Source organism: Pecten maximus, chromosome 10 (assembly GCF_902652985.1).
Source record: "Pecten maximus chromosome 10, xPecMax1.1, whole genome shotgun sequence".
NCBI classification, from domain to species: Eukaryota; Metazoa; Mollusca; class Bivalvia; order Pectinida; family Pectinidae; genus Pecten; species Pecten maximus.
In genome coordinates this window covers 22,462,798-22,486,412 of record NC_047024.1, presented here as the reverse complement: position 1 = coordinate 22,486,412, position 23,615 = coordinate 22,462,798, and the positions used below count along the sequence as shown (strand labels likewise).

General features: G+C 35.3%; 1 protein-coding gene across 7 annotated transcripts in view; it reads right to left on the bottom strand.

The window, feature by feature from the left end:
- Nucleotides 1–422: 422 nt before the first annotated feature.
- Nucleotides 423–23,615, bottom strand: part of LOC117336237 (osmotic avoidance abnormal protein 3-like) — a 47,617-nt gene continuing 24,424 nt past the window's right edge. For 4 of the 7 annotated variants that reach the window (XM_033896708.1, XM_033896712.1, XM_033896711.1 and 1 more), the window contains 10 exons: nt 22,351–22,749; nt 13,722–13,771; nt 13,302–13,528; nt 12,848–12,963; nt 12,174–12,280; nt 11,287–11,548; nt 10,868–10,912; nt 6,862–6,971; nt 5,816–5,915; nt 423–5,538 (listed from right to left, as the gene is read on the bottom strand). In XM_033896708.1, the coding sequence (XP_033752599.1) occupies nt 5,309–5,538; nt 5,816–5,915; nt 6,862–6,971; nt 10,868–10,912; nt 11,287–11,548; nt 12,174–12,280; nt 12,848–12,963; nt 13,302–13,528; nt 13,722–13,771; nt 22,351–22,749 (1,646 nt within the window). In that variant the 3' untranslated portion in view covers nt 423–5,308. Of the gene's footprint in view, nt 5,539–5,815; nt 5,916–6,861; nt 6,972–10,084; nt 10,115–10,867; nt 10,913–11,286; nt 11,549–12,173; nt 12,281–12,847; nt 12,964–13,301; nt 13,529–13,721; nt 13,772–22,350; nt 22,750–23,615 lie in introns of all 7 variants that reach the window. The other 3 variants (XM_033896709.1, XM_033896710.1, XM_033896714.1) reach the window with 3 other exon arrangements.

Here is a 23,615-nt window from a genome sequence, read left to right as displayed (position 1 = left end):
TAGGTTTAATATGAAGTTTAAAGATCATAATAAATCTACTCTTATGACCTTTCCAAGTAAGTAAATACCATACAATTGATCTGGGTAGCCCAATACCCCAGCATTATAATCGCCCAATGTCATGACCGCTTAGTAATTGAAAATTGTTGATTTTTTTTTTACCAAATTCGACCCTTGTGACCTTGACAGTAACTCAAGGTAGACATTCACTTTAAATAAACGTGATAGCTCTTCATCCGAGCATGGGAATAGTCCAATTCATTGCCTTTGGGTACTTTTATCTACTGAAAAGAATTTTTTTTTCTTTGTTCAAATGGAAAAGTTGACAATACCAGATGGATGTTTTGCACCATGGCAGAAGCTCACTTGTCCTTCAAGCAGGTGAGCTGAGAGAGTTAAGTTAGGTAAAACAACACAAAATATCATTTCTAGTGGAATGTGACATTTTATTGACAATGGTATAACAAGAATAAACATCAATCAATGATAACTAGGGGGCCAACCCCTCGTGTAGTCGTATCACAGTGAAACACTCAACATATCTAAAACAGTGGCAAAACAACTGTATAATGATAAAAAACCATGGATAATGTGACATTGGATGGAACAACTGAAGCAGAAAATGAAAAGAAACAAATCTTGGCATGATGCTTCTTCTTGTTTTGTTTTTTTCCCGCAATTTTCGATAGTACAAACAATATTCACAGAGCATTCATACAACTGAAATGATTAGAATTTCAGTTGTGACAATAAGCAAAATCAATGCATCAAAAAAACTTACACATTTTACAGGCAAAGTTTACCTATGTATTGTTAGATGAAACCATAACAACAGCAAAAGTAAGTAACTCGTTGGACAATGGAACATATGTTTTAACTTTAACTTCACATACAAACCTAGCAAAGATCATTCCTATACTAGCACATTTTGGGCCATATTTCAAATGCTAAACAGAACTTTTCTGTCGGTCAATTTTTTTTAGACATTTCAATAGCATAACCAGTATGGTAACCTGATCGAACTCCCTGTTACAGATATACAATTCTACATCTACTGATTGGTCTTTGAGGATTTAAATATTCAAATTTTTGCCTACCTGTCTGTGATATGTAAATATCGTATTTGTTTTAATCTGCAAATCACACCAATCTTATGATGGATGTACCCGACATTACATTTTATACCAGTGACCTTGACCTTTGACATCAAATCTCCCTTACAGTAACTTTAAATTTTTAGTCACAAGCACAGAAACTTCAATGGTAATTCTGCATTGAACATCAGTAACCTTGGTCTGTTCACCTCAAATACCATTCCGTGGATCCTCTTTCCATATGACATCATCTGTGTGTAGGACAAGCACCAAACTAAGTTGGTGTGAAAAAAGCATTGAACAAACTTAATCTTACAATTATAATGAGCTAGGAAATATTTTAAAATCTACCAACATTTATTACATATTTGGCAATTTTTGACAAGAATTTTGCATTTTATATTGATAAGGTAAATATAATTATTTGTCAGTATTGCTGGTTACAGTTTGTAAAAGTGAACACCCACTAATACAATACAGGCAATCAAGGGTAAAAAGTTCAAAACTCATTGTCAACTCAAAATGGAACTGTAGACTCATTCTTAACTCGATATGGAACTGTACAGACTCATTCCTAACTCAATATGGAACTGTAGACTCATTCCTAACTCAATATGGAACTGTACAGACTCATTCTCAACTCAATATGGAGCTGTACAGACTCATTCCTAACTCAATATGGAACTGTAGACTCGTTTCTAACTCAATATGGAACTGTACAGACTCATTCTCAACTCAATATGGAACTGTACAGACTCATTCTCAACTCAATATGGAGCTGTACAAACTCAACCCCAACTCAATATGGAACTGTACAGACTCATTCTCAACTCAATATGGAGCTGTACAGACTCATTCCTAACTCAATATGGAACTTTACAGTCTACCAGCAATCCAAGCAAAAACAAAAGAATTTACTCACTTGAACAGATTGTTATATGGGATATAATTCCAATTTGTAGATCTAAGCATTGACTTTAGATTTATGATCATAATGTTAACAATGCAATCACACCTATAAAGTGATAAATCATGTTTGTAAGTTATATACTTCATAGAAAATGGTATTGATTGATTTACTGATTGATTCTAAACATTTCGGACACTTAAGTTTATGTTAAAACAGATAATTACCAAATTAAAACTGGGATAAAATTACTGCAAAAATAACATTGTCATTATATACAAAAGATATCATAAATTAAGAAATAAAATCATAGAGAAATGTGGACGGAATAGGATATCACAGAGGGAAAGTTTGATAAAAAAAATTCTGGACGGATATGATATCATGGAGGGGGAATTTGATATAAAATCCTGGATGGAATATAGAGGGGGAATTTGATATAAAATTCTGGACGGAATAGGATATCATGAGGGGGCGCGGGCGTTGATATAAAATTCTGGACGAAAAAAGAATAAATAAAAGATGCGTACAATTCACTCACGTCACAGCAAAATTCTATTTCTAACCCTGTGTTGACTTGTATTTGAGAAAAATCATAACAACAGTATCTACTCAGTATGCTACTTATACTTTATGTGTGAACATTGTACATGTACTTGGAAATACTTACATCTGAACTTATCTTAAATCTATTCTATTTCAAAACCTTTTCTATCTCTTTGTAGCTTTGTTTTTTGGCAAAGTGGATAATCTCTACAGATCATGTTATTTTAAATTGAAATTAGAAACATTAAAGGCTTTAACTAAAATGGAATGCAGTTTATAAACTAATCTAGTGTGTAAGCATTTGTACTACTCAAACAAGTGAAGATCACTCAAAACACAAATACATCTCCTGACATGCATACCTCAGTAATAACAAATCCACAACAAACTTGAATACTCAAGCTTTGAAAATTCACACTCTATCAAACTTAACTTTACATCAATATATATCTCAATTCAAAAAAATTGTCAGCAAGTTTCCAAAGGATAAAACCATGATGGAAAATTAACCATCAAGGCATCTATCTCATCTGGATTCAAATAGCAATGGAACAAATTCATCATTCAATGATAATAACACGTCATAAATTAAGAAAATAGTAACACAGCACAAAAATATACATACAACAATCTCTTGATAATGTCTAAATCATATTCTCTACATTGCACGGTATTGCTATTTGTGACTCGACATACAAAAAGAAATATTTAAAATCACAGGGGCTCGGCGCTTATTCCCAACCACAATGGTCCTTATAGATTTATACTAAGATACATAGAATACATGTATGTGGAATGTGAGTTGGGAATTCGTATCAAGTCCCTGTGTTTAAAACTACAGTCTACGACCATCTGATTTTGCAGCAAAACTAGTTTATACATTTTCTTCTGTCTTATTTGTAGATTTTAGTTTAAAAATTGATTGGAATAAATTTCTTTATTCTTAGAATGTTAATTGTCTATCTGAAATTCTATGATAATCAGATGTCTGTGCATTGCATCAATAGAGGCAGTCAATACTGGTAGAGATGTAAATTTCAAATATTTCATTCTTTATGTAAATTCAGAACAGGAAAATATGAGAGTGCATCATAACTTAGAATGCGAAAACGGAATGATTGTATCTGTGAGTCAAAAGATTCACAAATCAATGTGTCGATTGCTGATTGTGATATAAAACACCATCGTAACTGGTGATGAATAATGTACTGTCGTAACTGGTGATGATTGTATCTTCACAGAGGATTCACAATGTGTCATTGTTACTTAAAATATACACTTAAAAAATTGTCATTAATGATAATGTGTAACATTTGCAAAAGGAAACATATTTCAAAACAAAATTTGAGGGCAGTTTAGATAACATTTTAGAACTGCATTTACATATAGATACAAATATTCATGGCTGATTGTTGACTTATATTTTCAAAGTATTATTGGAACTGCCTCTTACATAAGCATCCAGTGATACATTCAAAAAATGTAAAACAAGTTCACCAAGCTGGACTTTCATTAACATCTTTTTCATAAGCAGTTGACACCTCGGCAAAAAAATACATAAAATTTACACCTTAAAAACAATGGTCTCCACAGTTTTTACAAAGTGTAAACGTTCTAAATCTGCTTCTTTTATTCAGTGAAACTTTGTGCACCAGCACTTTCTGTTCAACAGAGAATATTTTATATACATAAATGAAAGCAACATTCCGAGTTGTGTGTCTTCATCAGGGAAATATGTACTGAAATTATGTTACTTTCTGAAACTTTATATAATTATCACCAGTATATAGATATTCATGTTATATACATTTGTAATTATCTGTAGTGTTTAAAGTTATTTCATATCATATAGTCATCGGTAAGTTTTATAAACCATGTCATGACACTGAATTTACACCGAAAGTTGAAACCCCTGTCTCCTCTCATAAAATAAAGTGATCAAGATGAAATAGAGAAACACAATGACATAAAACAATGTAGATTGTGGTAAAACATTATGCCATCCTATAGTCGCTGCTATTGTATCCACAGTGTGTGGACCATAGTACTGACAAATCTCCTGTTGTCAGCGTATCATATCACTCGTCTCATAACAACACTTATAAAACATTCATAATTAACACATTCAACTTGTAACTTTTATATGATTCTATTTCATTATTATTTACTTTTCTTTTTTTTTTACATTCCAATCTGCCAACCCCATTGAATTGCAAACTATAATTATGTGATAATTGAAATAATTTTATGACATGCTTTGGTGTCAAGAATTTTGAAATGTTATAATTTTATAAAACCCCAAAGAATTATAAAACAAACTTTGCTAACATTATGTCGGACATCTGAACAGCCAGTGGCTACCTGTCTAGTATGTGATTGCATCGACACCCTCAATATAAATACAATAATATATACACAGGTTCTCTGAGAGAGCTGAAGTGCACAAGTATTAGTTTGACAATGACTTGCCTCAGTTCATATTATGCATAGTTCGGTACTAATTCCTGCAGGTATATTTTGAAAACTAAAACTTAGAACTAATATGTAGTTTCAAATTACACTAATATTGTGGATTGTAATACGAGAAAGTTGAAAAAACAAACATCTAAGTTTTTTGTTTTTGTTTTTTCAAATATTCACTCTCCTGGAATCCGCTTGTTTAATACCTTTTTTAATTTGACATACTGATATTCAAGTCCATCCAAACTAATACCTGTCCAATCCTTACTTTAGAGAACTTGTGGAATCAATATACATTGTATTAGTAAGGCTTGTTTTTCTTCTTCTTTGTTTTCCCCATAGATCCAACAGAAGGTAAAGCTTCCAGGCGCATGGGTCGACGAACCATATTGTCCTCCTGCATCAGTTGACCATGGACTGCAGCCGCACGTAATCCATTGCTCATACCATCGTCATGACTACCAAATCCGTTCGATGATGGGAAATTATTGGGAGACCTTTGTTTCAGGGTGTCTTTTATCTCAGACATATCTGTAACAAATTTTGAAACATTTGTTAAACAATTTGTGAATAGAGGCATACAGCAAAGATAGGTTATTTCCAGTAAATTTAACAAAAATTGTATCAAGTTCTTTGGCTAACCTCAGCATACCTTTTAGCCAAAAGACTATCTAAAAAGACAAATAAAGTTTTTATCAATATTTGAACATCAGAAACAAAAACGTTCTCCCTAAATTTGCTATATCTGTTTATCTGTATTCCTTCAGCATTGTTCTACCTTTGTCTACCTGGTTCGCTATATACTTACTGACTTTGCTGACAGGTTCACCTCCGTGTGTCTGTAGCAGCTGGTTTGCTCTCTTGGTTTGGAAGTACTTGGATGACTTGTCATCTTTGTACATAATTTTCTGTAATAAAACAAACATATTGAGTATTATGTACATAATTGTCCCTGTAAGCTATGATATTGAATTACATAATTTATAGGGATGATGGTCTTTTGTGTTAAACATGAAAATCTTAATTGCTAGGAAGTTCAAAGGGCTATAGTACCTCCATTAGGAAGGACCACAACATATATTTCTGCTCATTGTCATTACCTCACAATAAAATTCTTAAAACATTTCAGTTTTAACAAACAGAACAACAGATATAACGTAGAGCAGTCACTCAACAGGACAGATTGTTCCTGTCCAAGGTCAGAAGACTACTTCACACTTAACAAGAACAAAGGGACATAACTTGTACACAAACACAATTTGGCAAGTCATATTTGTGAAAGTCTTTTCGTTTCATTTTTTATTACTACAATCTAAGGGCTTATCAACAAAGGAAATGTATTTAGGGTCAATAATGGTTGACAAAAAGAAACGAAAATACAATGCCAACACACTTGTATATCCTACAAGCTGATAGCCGATATTTATGATTAAAACGTACATGTCAAATGACATATATAAGTAGCAATATCTTTTGAACAATACAACATATTTTAAACAGTTCAGAATCCTGTACATGTGACAGGCAGGGCCACCATAGCTCAGTCAGAGCATCGGCCACATAACCTCAAGTGAAGATCCAATGTGTCATGTCATTTGACACTTGTAACCCATGGTGGTTTTTGTTTCTCGGAAAACTTAGAAATAGGCAGGTTTCTGCTGTCATATTGTGCAAGACACTTTACCCTAATTGTGGCATACAACAGGCCTCCCATATATTGTTCAGTGAGGTAATAACCAGCTACTACAAGGAGACCCTGCCTCAACATGAATGACCCTGGATGTTTACAGGGCGATAAACCCAGCAAACAAACGTATACATGACAAACAGCTGAGCTCCATAGATATCACCTACTTCTTTGTAACGATCCTCCTCTTGGTCGTAGACGCTGGCATTGACGTCTCCGTTGACGTAAGATCGGCTGCGAGACTTAGGATCCATCCGCGTTCCTGGCATCACTCCCTCTGTAAGGATATATACAGTCAAACAAGTTTACAACAAGCATGCACACACAGCCTTGTGAGTGGGGAAACTGGTTTGTGATGACAGTTCCTACATACATGTACATACTTTATGTCTGACGGAAACATCAATGACAAATATAAATGGATGGAGATATATTAGAATGAACATGATGAAAACTCAACAAATGTGACGTTATAGATGTGGATGTAAGTAGTTGCCTTTGATAAATTTTTGAAAAAGAAAATCCTGTATTTTGTAAGTATCAGTGATGTCTATATTTTGATTGTTCATCTAAAAATTTTTTTTTAAACAGTTACCCACAAAACATTTTGGTCCTATCAAAATTCTTCTTTAACTTTTTAAACCAAACTTTGTTCTCCTGCCATTCAAAGCTATGGTAATTCTGATCTGTATTTTTTAATATTCTGGGTTGGAGTACAAACTTTGAGATTATAAAGATGTAAATGCTTCCAGCTCAAAAGTATCAAACTGTATGACAGTACAATATGATTTTCAATAAAACATATTTTCAAAATATTTCAATAGTATAATTAGATGGATTTAATTCCATGGGCAGATGTTAGCTGGAATTGGCATTTTAATGGAAATAATTACAGTCTTTGTTTTCCTTATTAAACAACTGAAATCTATAATGATGAACCAAACAAAATGAAAAGACAAAATGAACATGTAAATAAATGCATAGTTAGTCTATTAATAATGAAAAATAACAAACAAAAACAAATGTAACATGCAATGGGATAATAAATGAACAAAAACACAATGTAACAACATGCAATCGAGGTGAAACAAAATTAAACTACTATGTAAACAAAAATAATTAAATAAAATTCAACAAAGAAACCAAAGCCTTTATCACTATTATATAATTGTAGGAGATTGAAATCATTTGCCAAATTAGAAATAAATAATTGTACATGAATGCCCATTTTTTGTTTTCTGTTTATTTGTAGGGACATGATTTGTTTATGATGATAACCCTGAACCCCCGATGTAAATGTCTGCCTCCCTTTACAAGCTTACAATTCCCATAAATGTATGTATATTGAGATGCAGGTATTCACATATTCTATGGCGATGTGAAGGTATAGGGCTGACTATCAAGGTGCCATTGAAACATTCTTTTTAAGAATTTGGATGGTGTAGTGGTGTAATCTGCAGGTATTTCTGGCCAGAAAATTATCTTCCTTCATCATTTGTGTTCTTATGTTATATATAAATAACCAGGCTTTACTATACAGCAATAAATACCCCATGTAATCACATCAGTCAAATTTTATACTGAATCTAAACCCTTTGGGAATTATATTATAATATATATATACATTGCATCTCTGATAAAAGACAGAATAGTAGTACAATCAGCAAGGCCGAATAATACTGTTTACATGGGCATTGCAAGTATCAAGCAAAAGAAAGGTTGTTCTCAGAAGCCAAGAGATATGCTACATATATATACCGGGTATATATTTACATGTTTATAAGTTGACATAACAAATTGCCAAAATACAATTCAAACATTGAGTTATGTACAGTGAACCATTTTTCATTTCATCTGAACAATTTCTTAATTTTTACCTGTACAATGTATATGGTAATATTACTTTACTAAATTAACATATATCTTTATTGCAATATTAAATATTGATGCAATCTACTAATGTAATACTTATTCAGTAATTCAAGCAGGCCTAATTTAAAAGTATATATAGTAAAAGCTTATTCCAAAATCTGTAAAGCCCTTCTAACATGATTTCCTTTTAAGGGTACACAGAAAAGCTAATCTCAAAGCAAAAGATTATTCACTTTAGGTCTCAAGAGAATCTGAAATCCTATTGCTCATCAAAACAGCAGAATCTTATCACAGATTCTCCTAACTCCAAGTCTATGGCAAAATTTAGAGATTTCCTGTATGGCATCAAGCCTCAAAAGCAATATACGTGTACATGTATATGTAATGCCCAGTTTGGTTAGAATTCCAAACAAGTCATACAAATGACAGTTAGTACTGTACAGAGGGCTCAAGCAACCACAATACTTTATCAGGCATACAAGAATATCATCACATTATCCCAGATAGAAGTTTAGCAGGAAACCGTAGACAGCCTATATAAATTGTTAATCAAAGAAGTAAGGACCCCAGTGAAAAAGAAAGAGTCACTGTTAGGTAGTACAGCAGTTGATCATTTGGACAAGACCCATTTGCCATCTCAGGTAGCTGATTATTTATACAAGTGTGATTCCTCATAGTCCAGAAGTCCTTCATAGCAATAAATTTCAAACATATTGAACTGTTTTTAACTGGCAGTTAGCTGCTAACCCCTATTTGGTTCTGTCAGCCTATACAAGCTAGGGTCCTATCTGATACAAAATTGTATATATCCACCAGACCAGGGGATGGGCGAGGAATATATGTTGCATCCAATTCAGTTATTAAATGTTCAACTTTAAGCCAAAGTCCAGGGATGTTCTATTAAATATATAACCAAAATCCCAGTTCTGAAGTAGTAGTCATTCAACAGACAAGGTTGAAAGGGGGAGCACATGTCCTTGTATAAGCTTTCAAGCAAATATCAAATATTTTATTTCCTGCTTGATCAATGCAGAAATCTATCAACTCATGACATGTTTCTGAAAATCAAAATATCAATATCTGGAATAACAAGGTACCAAATCCCAACAGGACAACAGATCTCATTTTAACTCATACAAAATGTGATATCATAATCAGTGTTACGAGGTAAAATTGAAAAACAAATCTTATTCATTTAGCAATCATTCAGATAAGAAATGTATACCATTTTCAAACATGAAGTTTATACTTTAATTCAAATATCATTTGAATTAAATCAATAACTGCACTTCATTGATATTTCAATATCACACCTTGCATTAAGTATTTTTAAGAGTTGGTCAATTAAAGGGAGATAATTAAGTGAAAAACCATGCCCAGTGTTAATACTACCACCGCTCATATCTAACATATTACTTCTCTCCTTGTCAACCACTCTGAGTACAACCCGTATAACAGAAATATCCAGTCCCTAAGAAGGCCTTAGGGATTTATCCCTACGTAAGCCTTGCTACTTACCGGGAGATTGTCCATTAAGTGAATTTTTCCCTGCATAATCATAAATTAGCATTGGTTTTTTAAAGAAATTCTCAGGATTGAAAGAAATTTTTAATCATCAGCCTACCTATTAATAAACATTTGAAGTGTTCTAACTATGGCTTTAAATTACGTGTGCAATGCTAATTGTTATATACAATGTACATTAAGTGGTAAGAGTGTTATAGAAGTTAAAATTAAATAAATTGAAACAAAAACGAAAATATAAAAACATAACTAAATAAAATGTAATGAATTGGATCTTACTAATTGCTCACCAGGTTTTGGTTAATTTCCAACATATCTAACCTCTGATACTAAACATGGTCTTTATTCCAGCAAGCTACAGGCCAAATGTTATGACATCAGACAGTATGGTTTTGAAGATGAAGTTGCTTATATTTATGCTGACGACAATATGCTACACCATTGCATAGTTCACACTGACATCATGCCAGGCGAGCAAAAAATGTCTCAAAGAACTAGAACATTTTGTATACATTGTACATAGTTTGGACAATAGTACCAGTCAGGTATACAACTACAATGCACAAACTCAAAAGGTGAAGGTCATAGGATAAACCCAGATTTTACAATCATCACTAAGAGATTATTTAAAATCCCTAAGTTTACCACTGTTGAGTAGAAAATTTGATGAAATATTGTAAAATTGAGGTGAAACCAAAATATATTGAATTGGTGGCATCATCTGACTTCAACTTTTGTCCAAACCACATAATCTAATGACAGTGCCTGTTCTGCTACCTTTGTTTATCGATCCCATCTCAGGGCTTGTACACAGGGTGGTCTCTATAGAACCCAATACAAACATGATACCAACCAATATAACAAGCTACATCTTATACTGAACTACAGTAGAATACTATATATTTGACCATTATATGGACACATATTTTTCGTCTTACATTTTGGAAGATTTTATTGATACGCAGATATGCTGATATGCGATTTTATAACAAGTTATCGATTATTGATTGTGATATGGAGGACACGATAGGAGTTTGGATTATTGAAATTCTGGATATGTTGCAAATGAAACAATCATTTTTTTTGTCGAAATCAACAGCAGGTTTGACTCATGTAAGATTCATAATCTGTATTCAATGTTTGTTAGAGAGAAAAAAAATTCACCTATGACCCAACATTATTGACCTTGTACTGACCTGCAACAGGAAGTGCTGTTGTCTGGATCATCAATCGCGGCAGTAGCCATTTTTCTTCATCTTCATCCCATTTGCATTCCATTCGGATTCTGTCTAAGTTGCTATAGTTACAGTCTTTTCGAAGACAGGGGTGTACTTTGTCCAACAGGGACTGGTACAACTGTAGTTCTTTCTGTTGTTTGCGAATTGTGTCCAAGTAATCAATTTTATCAAATTGAAACTCTGATTGGATGTCAATGATCTCTCGTTCCAGACCTTCCACCTAAAAATGGTGAAAATTATAGTGCTACAATAAATTTGTCTTTTAATAAACTGTTGTTATAGTCTAACATGAGATGAAGACATACACACAAATTCATATATAAAGGTATGTTAAAAAATTACCTTACTAGAAAACTTTTTTTTTTTTGCTTGCTACAAATCTTAATCCCAATATTCAGTTATCAATATATATGAGTCACACACAAAAATCTACCTTTACTGATAAAACATAGATATATGCATGGTCACTTGAATATATTGTAGCTGAACTAGTGGTGGGTCGCTTCAGTATCAGATATATTCAAAATCAAATCTCTGTCCCAAAATAGTGTACTACATCAAAATATTTGTGGGTATTTCCTTTCATATTTTCAAGCTAACTTGGCTTAGAAAGTTTCATTACACAAATCTGTTTACTGGGTGTTTTTTGTGGTTCATTCCTTGTTATACAGTCATTAAATAATCTTAATACACTTTTAACCGAGCCTCTTGCGAGATTTACAGATTCAAGTACATGTACATACCAGTACAATACACATATTTTTTTCCGATATATTATTTTCTTGTTTTATCCCTTTTATCATATGTAGTACCGTATAGAAAGTGATTTTTGAAAAAATACAAACCCTTTCTTTTTCTTTCTTCAGAAGTTCAGTTTTTGCCTTCACCTCATCCTGAACATTGTCGTATATTTCCAACATAATGTAGTCGTCATCCATGTTGATGATGGCCTCTGAGATATCAGACAAACATGTTATTTGTTTTCTCTCGAGACCAAACAAATATTACTTGAACAATTATGCATACTTGTTTTTCACTTATTCAGAATACTTATTAAGGATTTTCTGGTCTGCGTCAAAGATTAAAATTTTTTGTAAAATTATTATATCTATAGGTTTAAATTTGCAGGATCAAATCACATGATTTATGAAATCTTGTAGAAAATCTAGAATTGGTTTCTATTTACAGGGAATGAAGTACATTGCATAGTCACTGTAAGGCTTGATTGACATTTAACTCTTTACCTGACCTTTGACCTTGAGGTCAACAACTCTTTCATGCACCTTCAAATATCATCAAGATAAGAAATATGGTCCTGATGAAGTTTTATAAGATCAATGATTTTTGTAGTCTGCATGATAAATGAGTTTGTTGTACTTTTGAAACTCTTTGTTTTCTGCATTTTTCAGTGCGAGAATCTTCAGTATTTGGATATATTGATGTCATCATATTGTATATTTATAATTCATAGATCAGGAAAACACTGTTTTAGTTGTTCTGATCAGTATATTGAACTCACCAGCTAATTTCTGTTTTCGTTCATCGGCAAACTTCATGCGCTTCTTGTGTCTGTTCTTAACTTCTGTGTTGTTCTTGTTTTCCCCGCCCACCATCTGCATCTCCAGTTCCTGAATCCTGTAAAACCAGTCCTACAATTAACTACTAACAAACCATACAGTTTAATTTCAGGTTACTTCCTTGAGCTAAGTTTACCATATAAGATAGTGTCCTTGAGTGACATGGCCACTGATGTTATAGTGTCACCACACTGAAATGACATAACTGGACACAGTAGCATTACATCCCATTCAACAACATTACATTGACAATGGGCTGAACTTTGACCCTCTGTATGGAGATGATTTCCTACCTTGTACATGTACAGAATTAACATTGGGTCTGTAGAACTTGAAGTGATGACAACCTCTGACCCTTTAGAGATGAACCTTGACCCTGTAGATAAGTTGACTAACCTTTTGAGTGCCTCCTCCTGTTGTAGTTTGAGGTGTTCCTGCATGTTTGACTGGGTAGGAGAAGAACTAGGAGCCACCATTCCCTCCTGTTCTCCGGCCCTCCCTCCTTTTGTCACGGCCCCACTCATGCCTTGACCTCCCTGGTTGACCTGTCCCTCCTGGCCTGGTAACACTTGACCCTGACCCTGTACAATCTCTCCATTTTCTGATGGATACTGTTCTTGAAGCTTAAATCAGAACAAAAAGATATCTGAAATAAACACTTATTATCTTATCAAATCAAAGTTACTATACATTTTCACCAAATCCCAACAACTTAAAATACATCTAATTTGGAACTCAGAGAAACTCTTATGGTTCGAATATTTATATTCACTGTCAGTTTCAGATGTGGGCAAATCAATTCTCCAATATACTTACTGGGACACTTCCTTTGATGACCACTTTGCTCAAGTCTCCAGTACTAGTCCCTGGAACAAAATGTACGAGTTCCATATCACTATAATGGACAGTAAATCACAAAACACTTGGTCGTAAGTCTGGATGTACATAACCTGATAAAAGATTTATTCTAAATCAAATATACTTAAACAAATATACTTGCAATTGATGTTTTCTTTAACTATCACATAATTTTTAAAACTTGTAAGGATCTAATTTCTTTTTACTGAATGACCTTTAAATCATTTGACCTTGAAATCAAGTTATGACCTTGACCTTCGACTAATAATTGACAGTTTTCTCAATTCAATTGTGCTAAGGCCCCACATGGGATGTAGAGATCCACATGACTTCAAAGTAGAGGATTTTGATAAAAGTTTATTCTTATATCTCGTACTGATTTCTAGCTAAAAGATCCTGCTGTGATAAGAATTATGTAATTTTAATTGACCAGACCTATCTTAATTGTGCTTGAATGCAATAAATCTTCTAATGATGAGAAATATAGAAATACCTGGAAATTCAGAATTTGTTTTTGTATTGTTTTGCAGCAATTGCCCAATTTACCGGGGTAAGTTATTTTTGGAAAAACAGCAATATAGAAAAGATAATCGAAACAAGAAAAACTTAGAACTTGGAACTAAAAATTTAAACAGTAACACATGCAAAAAAACATTTAAATGTTGAACAATTTGGGTTTTAATTGTAATAAAGCATATATTTATCTTTTATGGTAAAGATCTATGCATTGAATATGAATAATAATATATTAATGATACAAAAAATTTTCTAACCAAAGTTTTCAAAGACAGTAAGGCATAAAATTGGTTTTGTGTTAAGGAAATTTAAAAAGCATATATTTTTAAAACACAAGGAAATATTAAAAATAATAGCTTGTCCCCTTTATTCATTTAGGGGAGACATTTAGCACCATACATTAAAGTCTTAGCATCAAAGCTGTAGCTATATATACAGTACTTGTATAATCTATATCTTTAACTAGCTAGATGCTGTAGATCAACTTGCACAGGTAACTAGCTAACTAGACTATGACCATTGCTAGCTTTCTCATACATAATGACATATATACTTCTTCATCTAAATTTTCTCTAAATACTTTAGTAAATAATATCATGCCATGCACTATATACAGTATGCATAAAATCATGAAAATTACTTTCGTGTCATTTTCTGAAATTTTAGAATAATTCAGTCATTAGCAGTGTTAAGTAAACTGTACTGACATTGGTATACATATATCAAACATCAATTAGCATCCAATTAGACACAATAATATCTTTTGATTTTGACTCCAATCTGAAATTACTGAAAATATAGGAAAAATTGACAAGAAATATTGACATGAAATATAGGAGTCTAAAACTGTACTCTTCAAAAAACATACATTATAATCACCAACCACTAATCCAATAGAAAAAAGAAAATCTGTAATCACTTTATACCGTGGAGATAGACTCATGGTTGTTGTGAGTGATGACATTTTACCATGGAGATAGACTCATGGTTGTTGTGAGTGATGACATTTTACCATGGAGATAGACTCATGGTAGATGTTAGTGATGACATTATACTGGGGAGATAGACTCATGGTTGTTGTGAGTGATGACATTATACTGGGGAGATAGACTCATGGTAGCTGTGAGTGATGACATTATACTGGGGAGATAGACACATGGTAGCTGTGAGTGATGACATTATACTGGGGAGATAGACTCATGGTAGCCATGAGTGATGACATTATACCATGGAGATAGACTCATGGTAGCTGTGAGTGATGACATTATACCATGGAGATAGACTCATGGTAGCTGTGAGTGATGACATTTTACCATAGAGATAGACTCATGGTTGTTGTGAGTGATGACATTTTACCATGGAGATAGACTCATGGTAGCTGTGAGTGATGACATTATACCATGGAGATAGACTCATGGTAGATGTTAGTGATGACATTATACCATGGAGATAGACTCATGGTAGCTGTGAGTGATGACATTATACTGGGGAAATAGACTCATGGTAGCCATGAGTGATGACATTATACCATGGATATAGACTCATGGTAGCTGTGAGTGATGACATTATACCATGGAGATAGATTCATGGTAGCCATGAGTGATGACATTATACCATGGAGATAGACTCATGGTAGCCATGAGTGATGACATTATAACATGGAGATAGACTCATGGTAGCTGTGAGTGATGACATTATACTGTGGAGATAGACACATGGTAGCTGTGAGTGATGACATTATACCATGGAGATAGATTCATGGTAGCCATGAGTGATGACATTATACCATGGAGATAAACTCATGGTAGCTGTGAGTGATGACATTTTACCATGGAGATAGACTCATGGTAGCTGTGAGTGATGACATTATACCATGGAGATAGACTCATGGTTGTTGTGAGTGATGACATTATACCATGGAGATAGACTCATGGTTGTTGTGAGTGATGACATTATACCATGGAGATAGACTCATGGTTGTTGTGAGTGATGACATTTTACCATGGAGATAGACTCATGGTTGTTGTGAGTGATGACATTATACCATGGAGATAGACTCATGGTAGCCATGAGTGATGACATTATACCATGGAGATAGACTCATGGTAGCCATGAGTGATGACATTGTACTGGGGAGATAGACTCATGGTAGCTGTGAATGATGACATTATACCATGGAGATAGACTCATGGTAGCTGTGAGTGTTGACATTATACCATGGAGATAGACTCATGGTAGCTGTGAGTGATGACATTATACTGAGGAGATAGACTCATGGTAGCTGTGAGTGATGACATTATAACATGGAGATAGACTCATGGTAGCTGTGAGTGATGACATTATACCATGGAGATAGACTCATGGTAGCCATGAGTGATGACATTATACCATGGAGATAGACTCATGGTAGCCATGAGTGATGACATTGTACTGGGGAGATAGACTCATGGTAGCTGTGAATGATGACATTATACCATGGAGATAGACTCATGGTAGCTGTGAGTGTTGACATTATACCATGGAGATAGACTCATGGTAGCTGTGAGTGATGACATTATACTGAGGAGATAGACTCATGGTAGCTGTGAGTGATGACATTATAACATGGGAGATAGACTCATGGTAGCTGTGAGTGATGACATTATACCATGGAGATAGACTCATGGTAGCCATGAGTGATGACATTATACCATGGAGATAGACTCATGGTAGCTGTGAGTGATGACATTATCCTGGGGAGATAGACTCATGGTAGCTGTGAGTGATGACATTATACTGGGGAGATAGACTCATGGTAGCTGTGAGTGATGACATTATACTGGGGAGATAGACACATGGTAGCTATGAGTGATGACATTATACCATGGAGATAGACTCATGGTAGCTGTGAGTGATGACATTATACCATGGAGATAGACTCATGGTAGATGTTAGTGATGACATTATACCATGGAGATAGATTCATGGTAGCCATGAGTGATGACATTATACCATGGAGATAGACTCATGGTAGCTGTGAGTGATGACATTATACCATGGAGATAGACTCATGGTAGCTGTGAGTGATGACATTATACCATGGAGATAGACTCATGGTAGCTGTGAGTGATGACATTATCCTGGGGAGATAGACTCATGGTAGCTGTGAGTGATGACATTATACTGGGGAGATAGACTCATGGTAGCTGAGAGTGTTGACATTATACCATGGAGATAGACTCATGGTTGTTGTGAGTGATGACATTATACCATGGAGATAGACTCATGGTAGATGTTAGTGATGACATTATACCATGGATATAGACTCATGGTTGCTGAGAGTGTTGACATTATACCATGGAGATAGACTCATGGTAGATGTTAGTGATGACATTATACCATGGAGATAGACTCATGGTAGCTGAGAGTGTTGACATTATACCATGGAGATAGACTCATGGTAGATGTTAGTGATGACATTATACCATGGAGATAGACTCATGGTAGATGTTAGTGATGACATTATACCATGGAGATAGACTCATGGTAGATGTTAGTGATGACATTATACCATGGAGATAGATTCATGGTAGCCATGAGTGATGACATTATAACATGGAGAAAGACTCATGGTAGCTGTGAGTGAATACATTATACCATGGAGATAGACTCATGGTAGCTGTGAGTGATGACATTATACTGGGGAGATAGACACATGGTAGCTATGAGTGATGACATTATACTGTGGAGATAGACTCATGGTAGCTGTGAGTGATGACATTTTACCATGGAAATAGACTCATGGTAGCTGTGAGTGATGACATTGTACTACAGATATAGACTCATGGTAGCTGTGAGTGATGACATTATACCATGGAGATAGATTCATGGTAGCCATGAGTGATGACTTTATACCATGGAGATAGACTCATGGTAGCCATGAGTGATGACATTATAACATGGAGATAGACTCATGGTAGCTGTGAGTGATGACATTATACTGTGGAGATAGACACATGGTAGCTGTGAGTGATGACATTATACCATGGAGATAGATTCATGGTAGCCATGAGTGATGACATTATACCATGGAGATAAACTCATGGTAGCTGTGAGTGATGACATTTTACCATGGAGATAGACTCATGGTAGCTGTGAGTGATGACATTATACCATTGGAGATAGACTCATGGTTGTTGTGAGTGATGACATTATACCATGGAGATAGACTCATGGTTGTGTGAGTGATGACATTATACCATGGAGATAGACTCATGGTTGTTGTGAGTGATGACATTATAGCCATGGAGATAGACGCATGGTTGTTGTGAGTGATGACATTTTACCATGGAGATAGACTCATGGTTGTTGTGATGATGCATTACCCATGAGATAGACTCATGGTTGTGTGAGTTACTTTTATGACATTATACATGGAGATAACTCATGGTTGTTGTGAGTGATGACATTTTACCATGGAGATAGACTCATGTTGTTGTGAGTGATGCATATACCATGGAGATAGACTCATGGTGTTGTGAGTGATGACATTTTACCATGGAGATAGACGCATGGTTTTGTGAGTGAAGACATTTACCATGGAGATAGACTCATTATTGTTGGAGTGATGACATTTACCAGAGATAGACTCATGGTGTTGTGAGTGATGAAATTTTACCATGAAGATAGACCAATGTTGTTGTGAGTGAAGACATTATACCATGGAGATGACTCATGGTTGTTGTGATGATGACATTTACCATTGAGATAGACCAGGTGTTGTGAGTATACATTATACCATGGAGATAGACTCATGGTAGCCATGAGACATTATACCATGGAGATAGACTCATGGTAGCTATGAGTGATGACATTATACCATGGAGATAGACTCATGGTTGTTGTGAGTGATGACATTTTACCATGGAGATAAACTCATGGTAGCTGTGAGTGATGACATTATACCATGGAGATAGACTCATGGTAGCCATGAGTGATGACATTATACTGGGGAGATAGACTCATGGTTACTGTGAGTGATGACATTATACCGTGGAGATAGACTCATGGTAGCTATGAGTGATGACATTATACCATGGAGATAGACTCATGGTAGCCATGAGTGATGACATTATACCATGGAGATAGACTCATGGTAGCCATGAGTGATGACATTGTACTGGGGAGATAGACTCATGGTAGCTGTGAGTGATGACATTATACTGGGGAGATAGACTCATGGTAGCTGTGAGTGATGACATTACACCATGGAGATAGACTCATGGTAGCTGTGAATGATGACATTACACCATGGAGATAGACTCATGGTAGCTGTGAATGATGACATTATACCATGGAGATAGACTCATGGTAGCTGTGAGTGTTGACATTATACCATGGAGATAGACTCATGGTAGCTGAGAGTGTTGACATTATACCATGGAGATAGACTCATGGTAGATGTTAGTGATGACATTATACCATGGATATAGACTCATGGTAGCTGTTAGTGATGACATTATACTGGGGAGATAGACTCATGGTAGATGTTAGTGATGACATTATACCATGGAGATAGACTCATGGTAGCTGTGAGTGATGACATTATACCATGGAGATAGATTCATGGTAGCTGAGAGTGTTGACATTATACCATGGATATAGACTCATGGTTGTTGTGAGTGATGACATTATACCATGGAGATAGACTCATGGTAGCTGTGAGTGATGACATTATACCATGGATATAGACTCATGGTAGCTGAGAGTGTTGACATTATACCATGGAGATAGACTCATGGTAGATGTTAGTGATGACATTATACCATGGAGATAGATTCATGGTAGCCATGAGTGATGACATTATAACATGGAGAAAGTCTCATGGTAGCTGTGAGTGATGACATTATACCATGGAGATAGACTCATGGTAGCTGTGAGTGATGACATTATACTGGGGAGATAGACTCATGGTAGCTGTGAGTGATGACATTATACTGTGGAGATAGACTCATGGTAGTTGTGAGTGATGACATTATACTGGGGAGATAGACTCATGGTAGCTATGAGTGATGACATTATACTGGGGAGATAGACTCATGGTAGCTGTGAGTGATGACATTATACCATGGAGATAGACTCATGGTAGCTGTGAGTGATGACATTATAACATGGAGATAGACTCATGTTAGCTGTGAGTGATGACATTATACTGTGGAGATAGACTCATGGTAGTTGTGAGTGATGACATTATACTGCGGAGATAGACTCATGGTAGCTATGAGTGATGACATTATACTGGGGAGATAGACTCATGGTAGCTGTGAGTGATGACATTATAACATGGAGATAGACTCATGGTAGCTGTGAGTGATGACATTATAACATGGAGATAGACTCATGTTAGCTATGAGTGATGACATTATACTGGGGAGATAGACTCATGGTAGCTGAGAGTGTTGACATTATACCATGGAGATAGACTCATGGTAGATGTTAGTGATGACATTATACCATGGAGATAGACTCATGGTAGCTGAGAGTGTTGACATTATACCATGGAGATAGACTCATGGTAGATGTTAGTGATGACATTATACCATGGATATAGACTCATGGTAGCTGTTAGTGATGACATTATACTGGGGAGATAGACTCATGGTAGATGTTAGTGATGACATTATACCATGGAGATAGACTCATGGTAGCTGTGAGTGATGACATTATACCATGGAGATAGATTCATGGTAGCTGAGAGTGTTGACATTATACCATGGATATAGACTCATGGTTGTTGTGAGTGATGACATTATACCATGGAGATAGACTCATGGTAGCTGTGAGTGATGACATTATACCATGGATATAGACTCATGGTAGCTGAGAGTGTTGACATTATACCATGGAGATAGACTCATGGTAGATGTTAGTGATGACATTATACCATGGAGATAGATTCATGGTAGCCATGAGTGATGACATTATAACATGGAGAAAGTCTCATGGTAGCTGTGAGTGATGACATTATACCATGGAGATAGACTCATGGTAGCTGTGAGTGATGACATTATACTGGGGAGATAGACTCATGGTAGCTGTGAGTGATGACATTATACTGTGGAGATAGACTCATGGTAGCTGTGAGTGATGACATTATACTGGGGAGATAGACTCATGGTAGCTATGAGTGATGACATTATACTGGGGAGATAGACTCATGGTAGCTGTGAGTGATGACATTATACCATGGAGATAGACTCATGGTAGCTGTGAGTGATGACATTATAACATGGAGATAGACTCATGTTAGCTGTGAGTGATGACATTATACTGGGGAGATAGACTCATGGTAGTTGTGAGTGATGACATTATACTGGGGAGATAGACTCATGGTAGCTATGAGTGATGACATTATACTGGGGAGATAGACTCATGGTAGCTGTGAGTGATGACATTATAACATGGAGATAGACTCATGGTAGCTGTGAGTGATGACATTATAACATGGAGATAGACTCATGGTAGCTATGAGTGATGACATTATACTGGGGAGATAGACTCATGGTAGCTGTGAATGATGACATTATACCATGGAGATAGACTCATGGTAGCTGTGAGTGATGACATTATAACATGGAGATAGACTCATGGTAGCCATGAGTGATGACATTATACTGGGGATATAGACTCATGGTAGCTATGAGTGATGACATTATAACATGGAGATAGACTCATGGTAGCTGTGAGTGATGACATTATACTGGGGAGATAGACTCATGGTAGCTGTGAATGATGACATTATACCATTGAGATAGACTCATGGTAGCTGTGAGTGATGACATTATAACATGGAGATAGACTCATGGTAGCCATGAGTGATGACATTATACTGGGGATATAGACTCATGGTAGCTGTGAATGATGACATTATACCATTGAGATAGACTCATGGTAGCCATGAGTGATGACATTATACTGGGGAGATAGACTCATGGTAGCTGTGAGTGTTGACATTATACCACAAGGGAGAATTGAAAGGCATTGAATGTAGAAAATACATTATGGAGACCCTTGAGATTAGACAGTTTCGTACCTGGGCCGACAGGCATGGCAGCCCCCATCACAGAGCTAGGGCGCCCTTGATCCTGCTCTTCTCTGAATTCATTTTCTGCTCCAGTCCTTGGTGAGTCCAAATCCTCATCATTAATCCCCTCAAGTTCCCCATCCCCTTCCTCTTCCCCTATCCCAGGGTCAGCATCTGAAGCAATACCTGAAGCAGTACCTGGAGCAGAACCAGGAGCAGAACTGTTTTGTTGAGGACCACTTCCATTTTTCTGGGAGGGACCCTTTTTAGATTTTTGGCCCCGGGGAGTGCCTGCTGTCTTCCCTGCTACTACTGCGCCGACAACTACTGCACCAGCTACTCGACCTTGACCAGATACCTGACCTTCACCTTCTTCCTCACCTTCAATGTCAGCTTCACATTGTCCGGCTGTTCAAAGTCAAACACAATTATAAAATGCAATCAAACATATACTTCTAATTTTGGTCAATTTTTACATGATTTCAGCAATACCGTAGCAAAAATGCAATTACATATAAAAGCATCTGGCATAACAACGAAAAATTTCCTTATTGTTCTAAATCTACATATGAAGCTACAAATCATTTTTCAAGTATTAAAAAAAATATCCGTAGAAAATATGAAAGCCAGGAGATATTTTACAGATTAGCATAAGGTGTTTAGCACAAATCCACTGCAAAACTGAAAAGTAATCAACCATAGGTGTTCTTCTGTTAAAATCAAATTCATTGATACATGGTAGTAAACTTGTTCTAAAATTTCTTTCCAATAACAACTCTTTTGTATTAATCATTTTGCTCTTATTGTCATATTAATGAATAAAAATCTATTGTTAATTCTCCACACAGGTGTTCCAGTCAGGTGGATGGTGGTACAAAATGACCCGGATATACTGAAAACAATTGTGACGAAGAAAATATAGCAGACCATTTTCATTTTAAATTCTAACTTTGAATTATAGATATCTTCAAATTTTAGCAATTAATATCTTCAATGTATATTTTGATATCAAGTTTGTAATTAAGACACTGCTAATGACAACTACTGTATATTCTAAAAATAATTTCTACAGCTTTAATTACCTATGAAATATCTAGTAAACAGAGAAATTGATGATATGCGGATCCTTTGTATATGAAAATATTTTCATAATAAAAAGTTACAATGTTTCAAAACATCTTTCTAATTTTTGAATATCACTGAGCCAATATCTTTTAATCAGTTATTTGTTGTTTAAGAAGGAATTAGTTAAATATATATCAGAAAAAGAACTT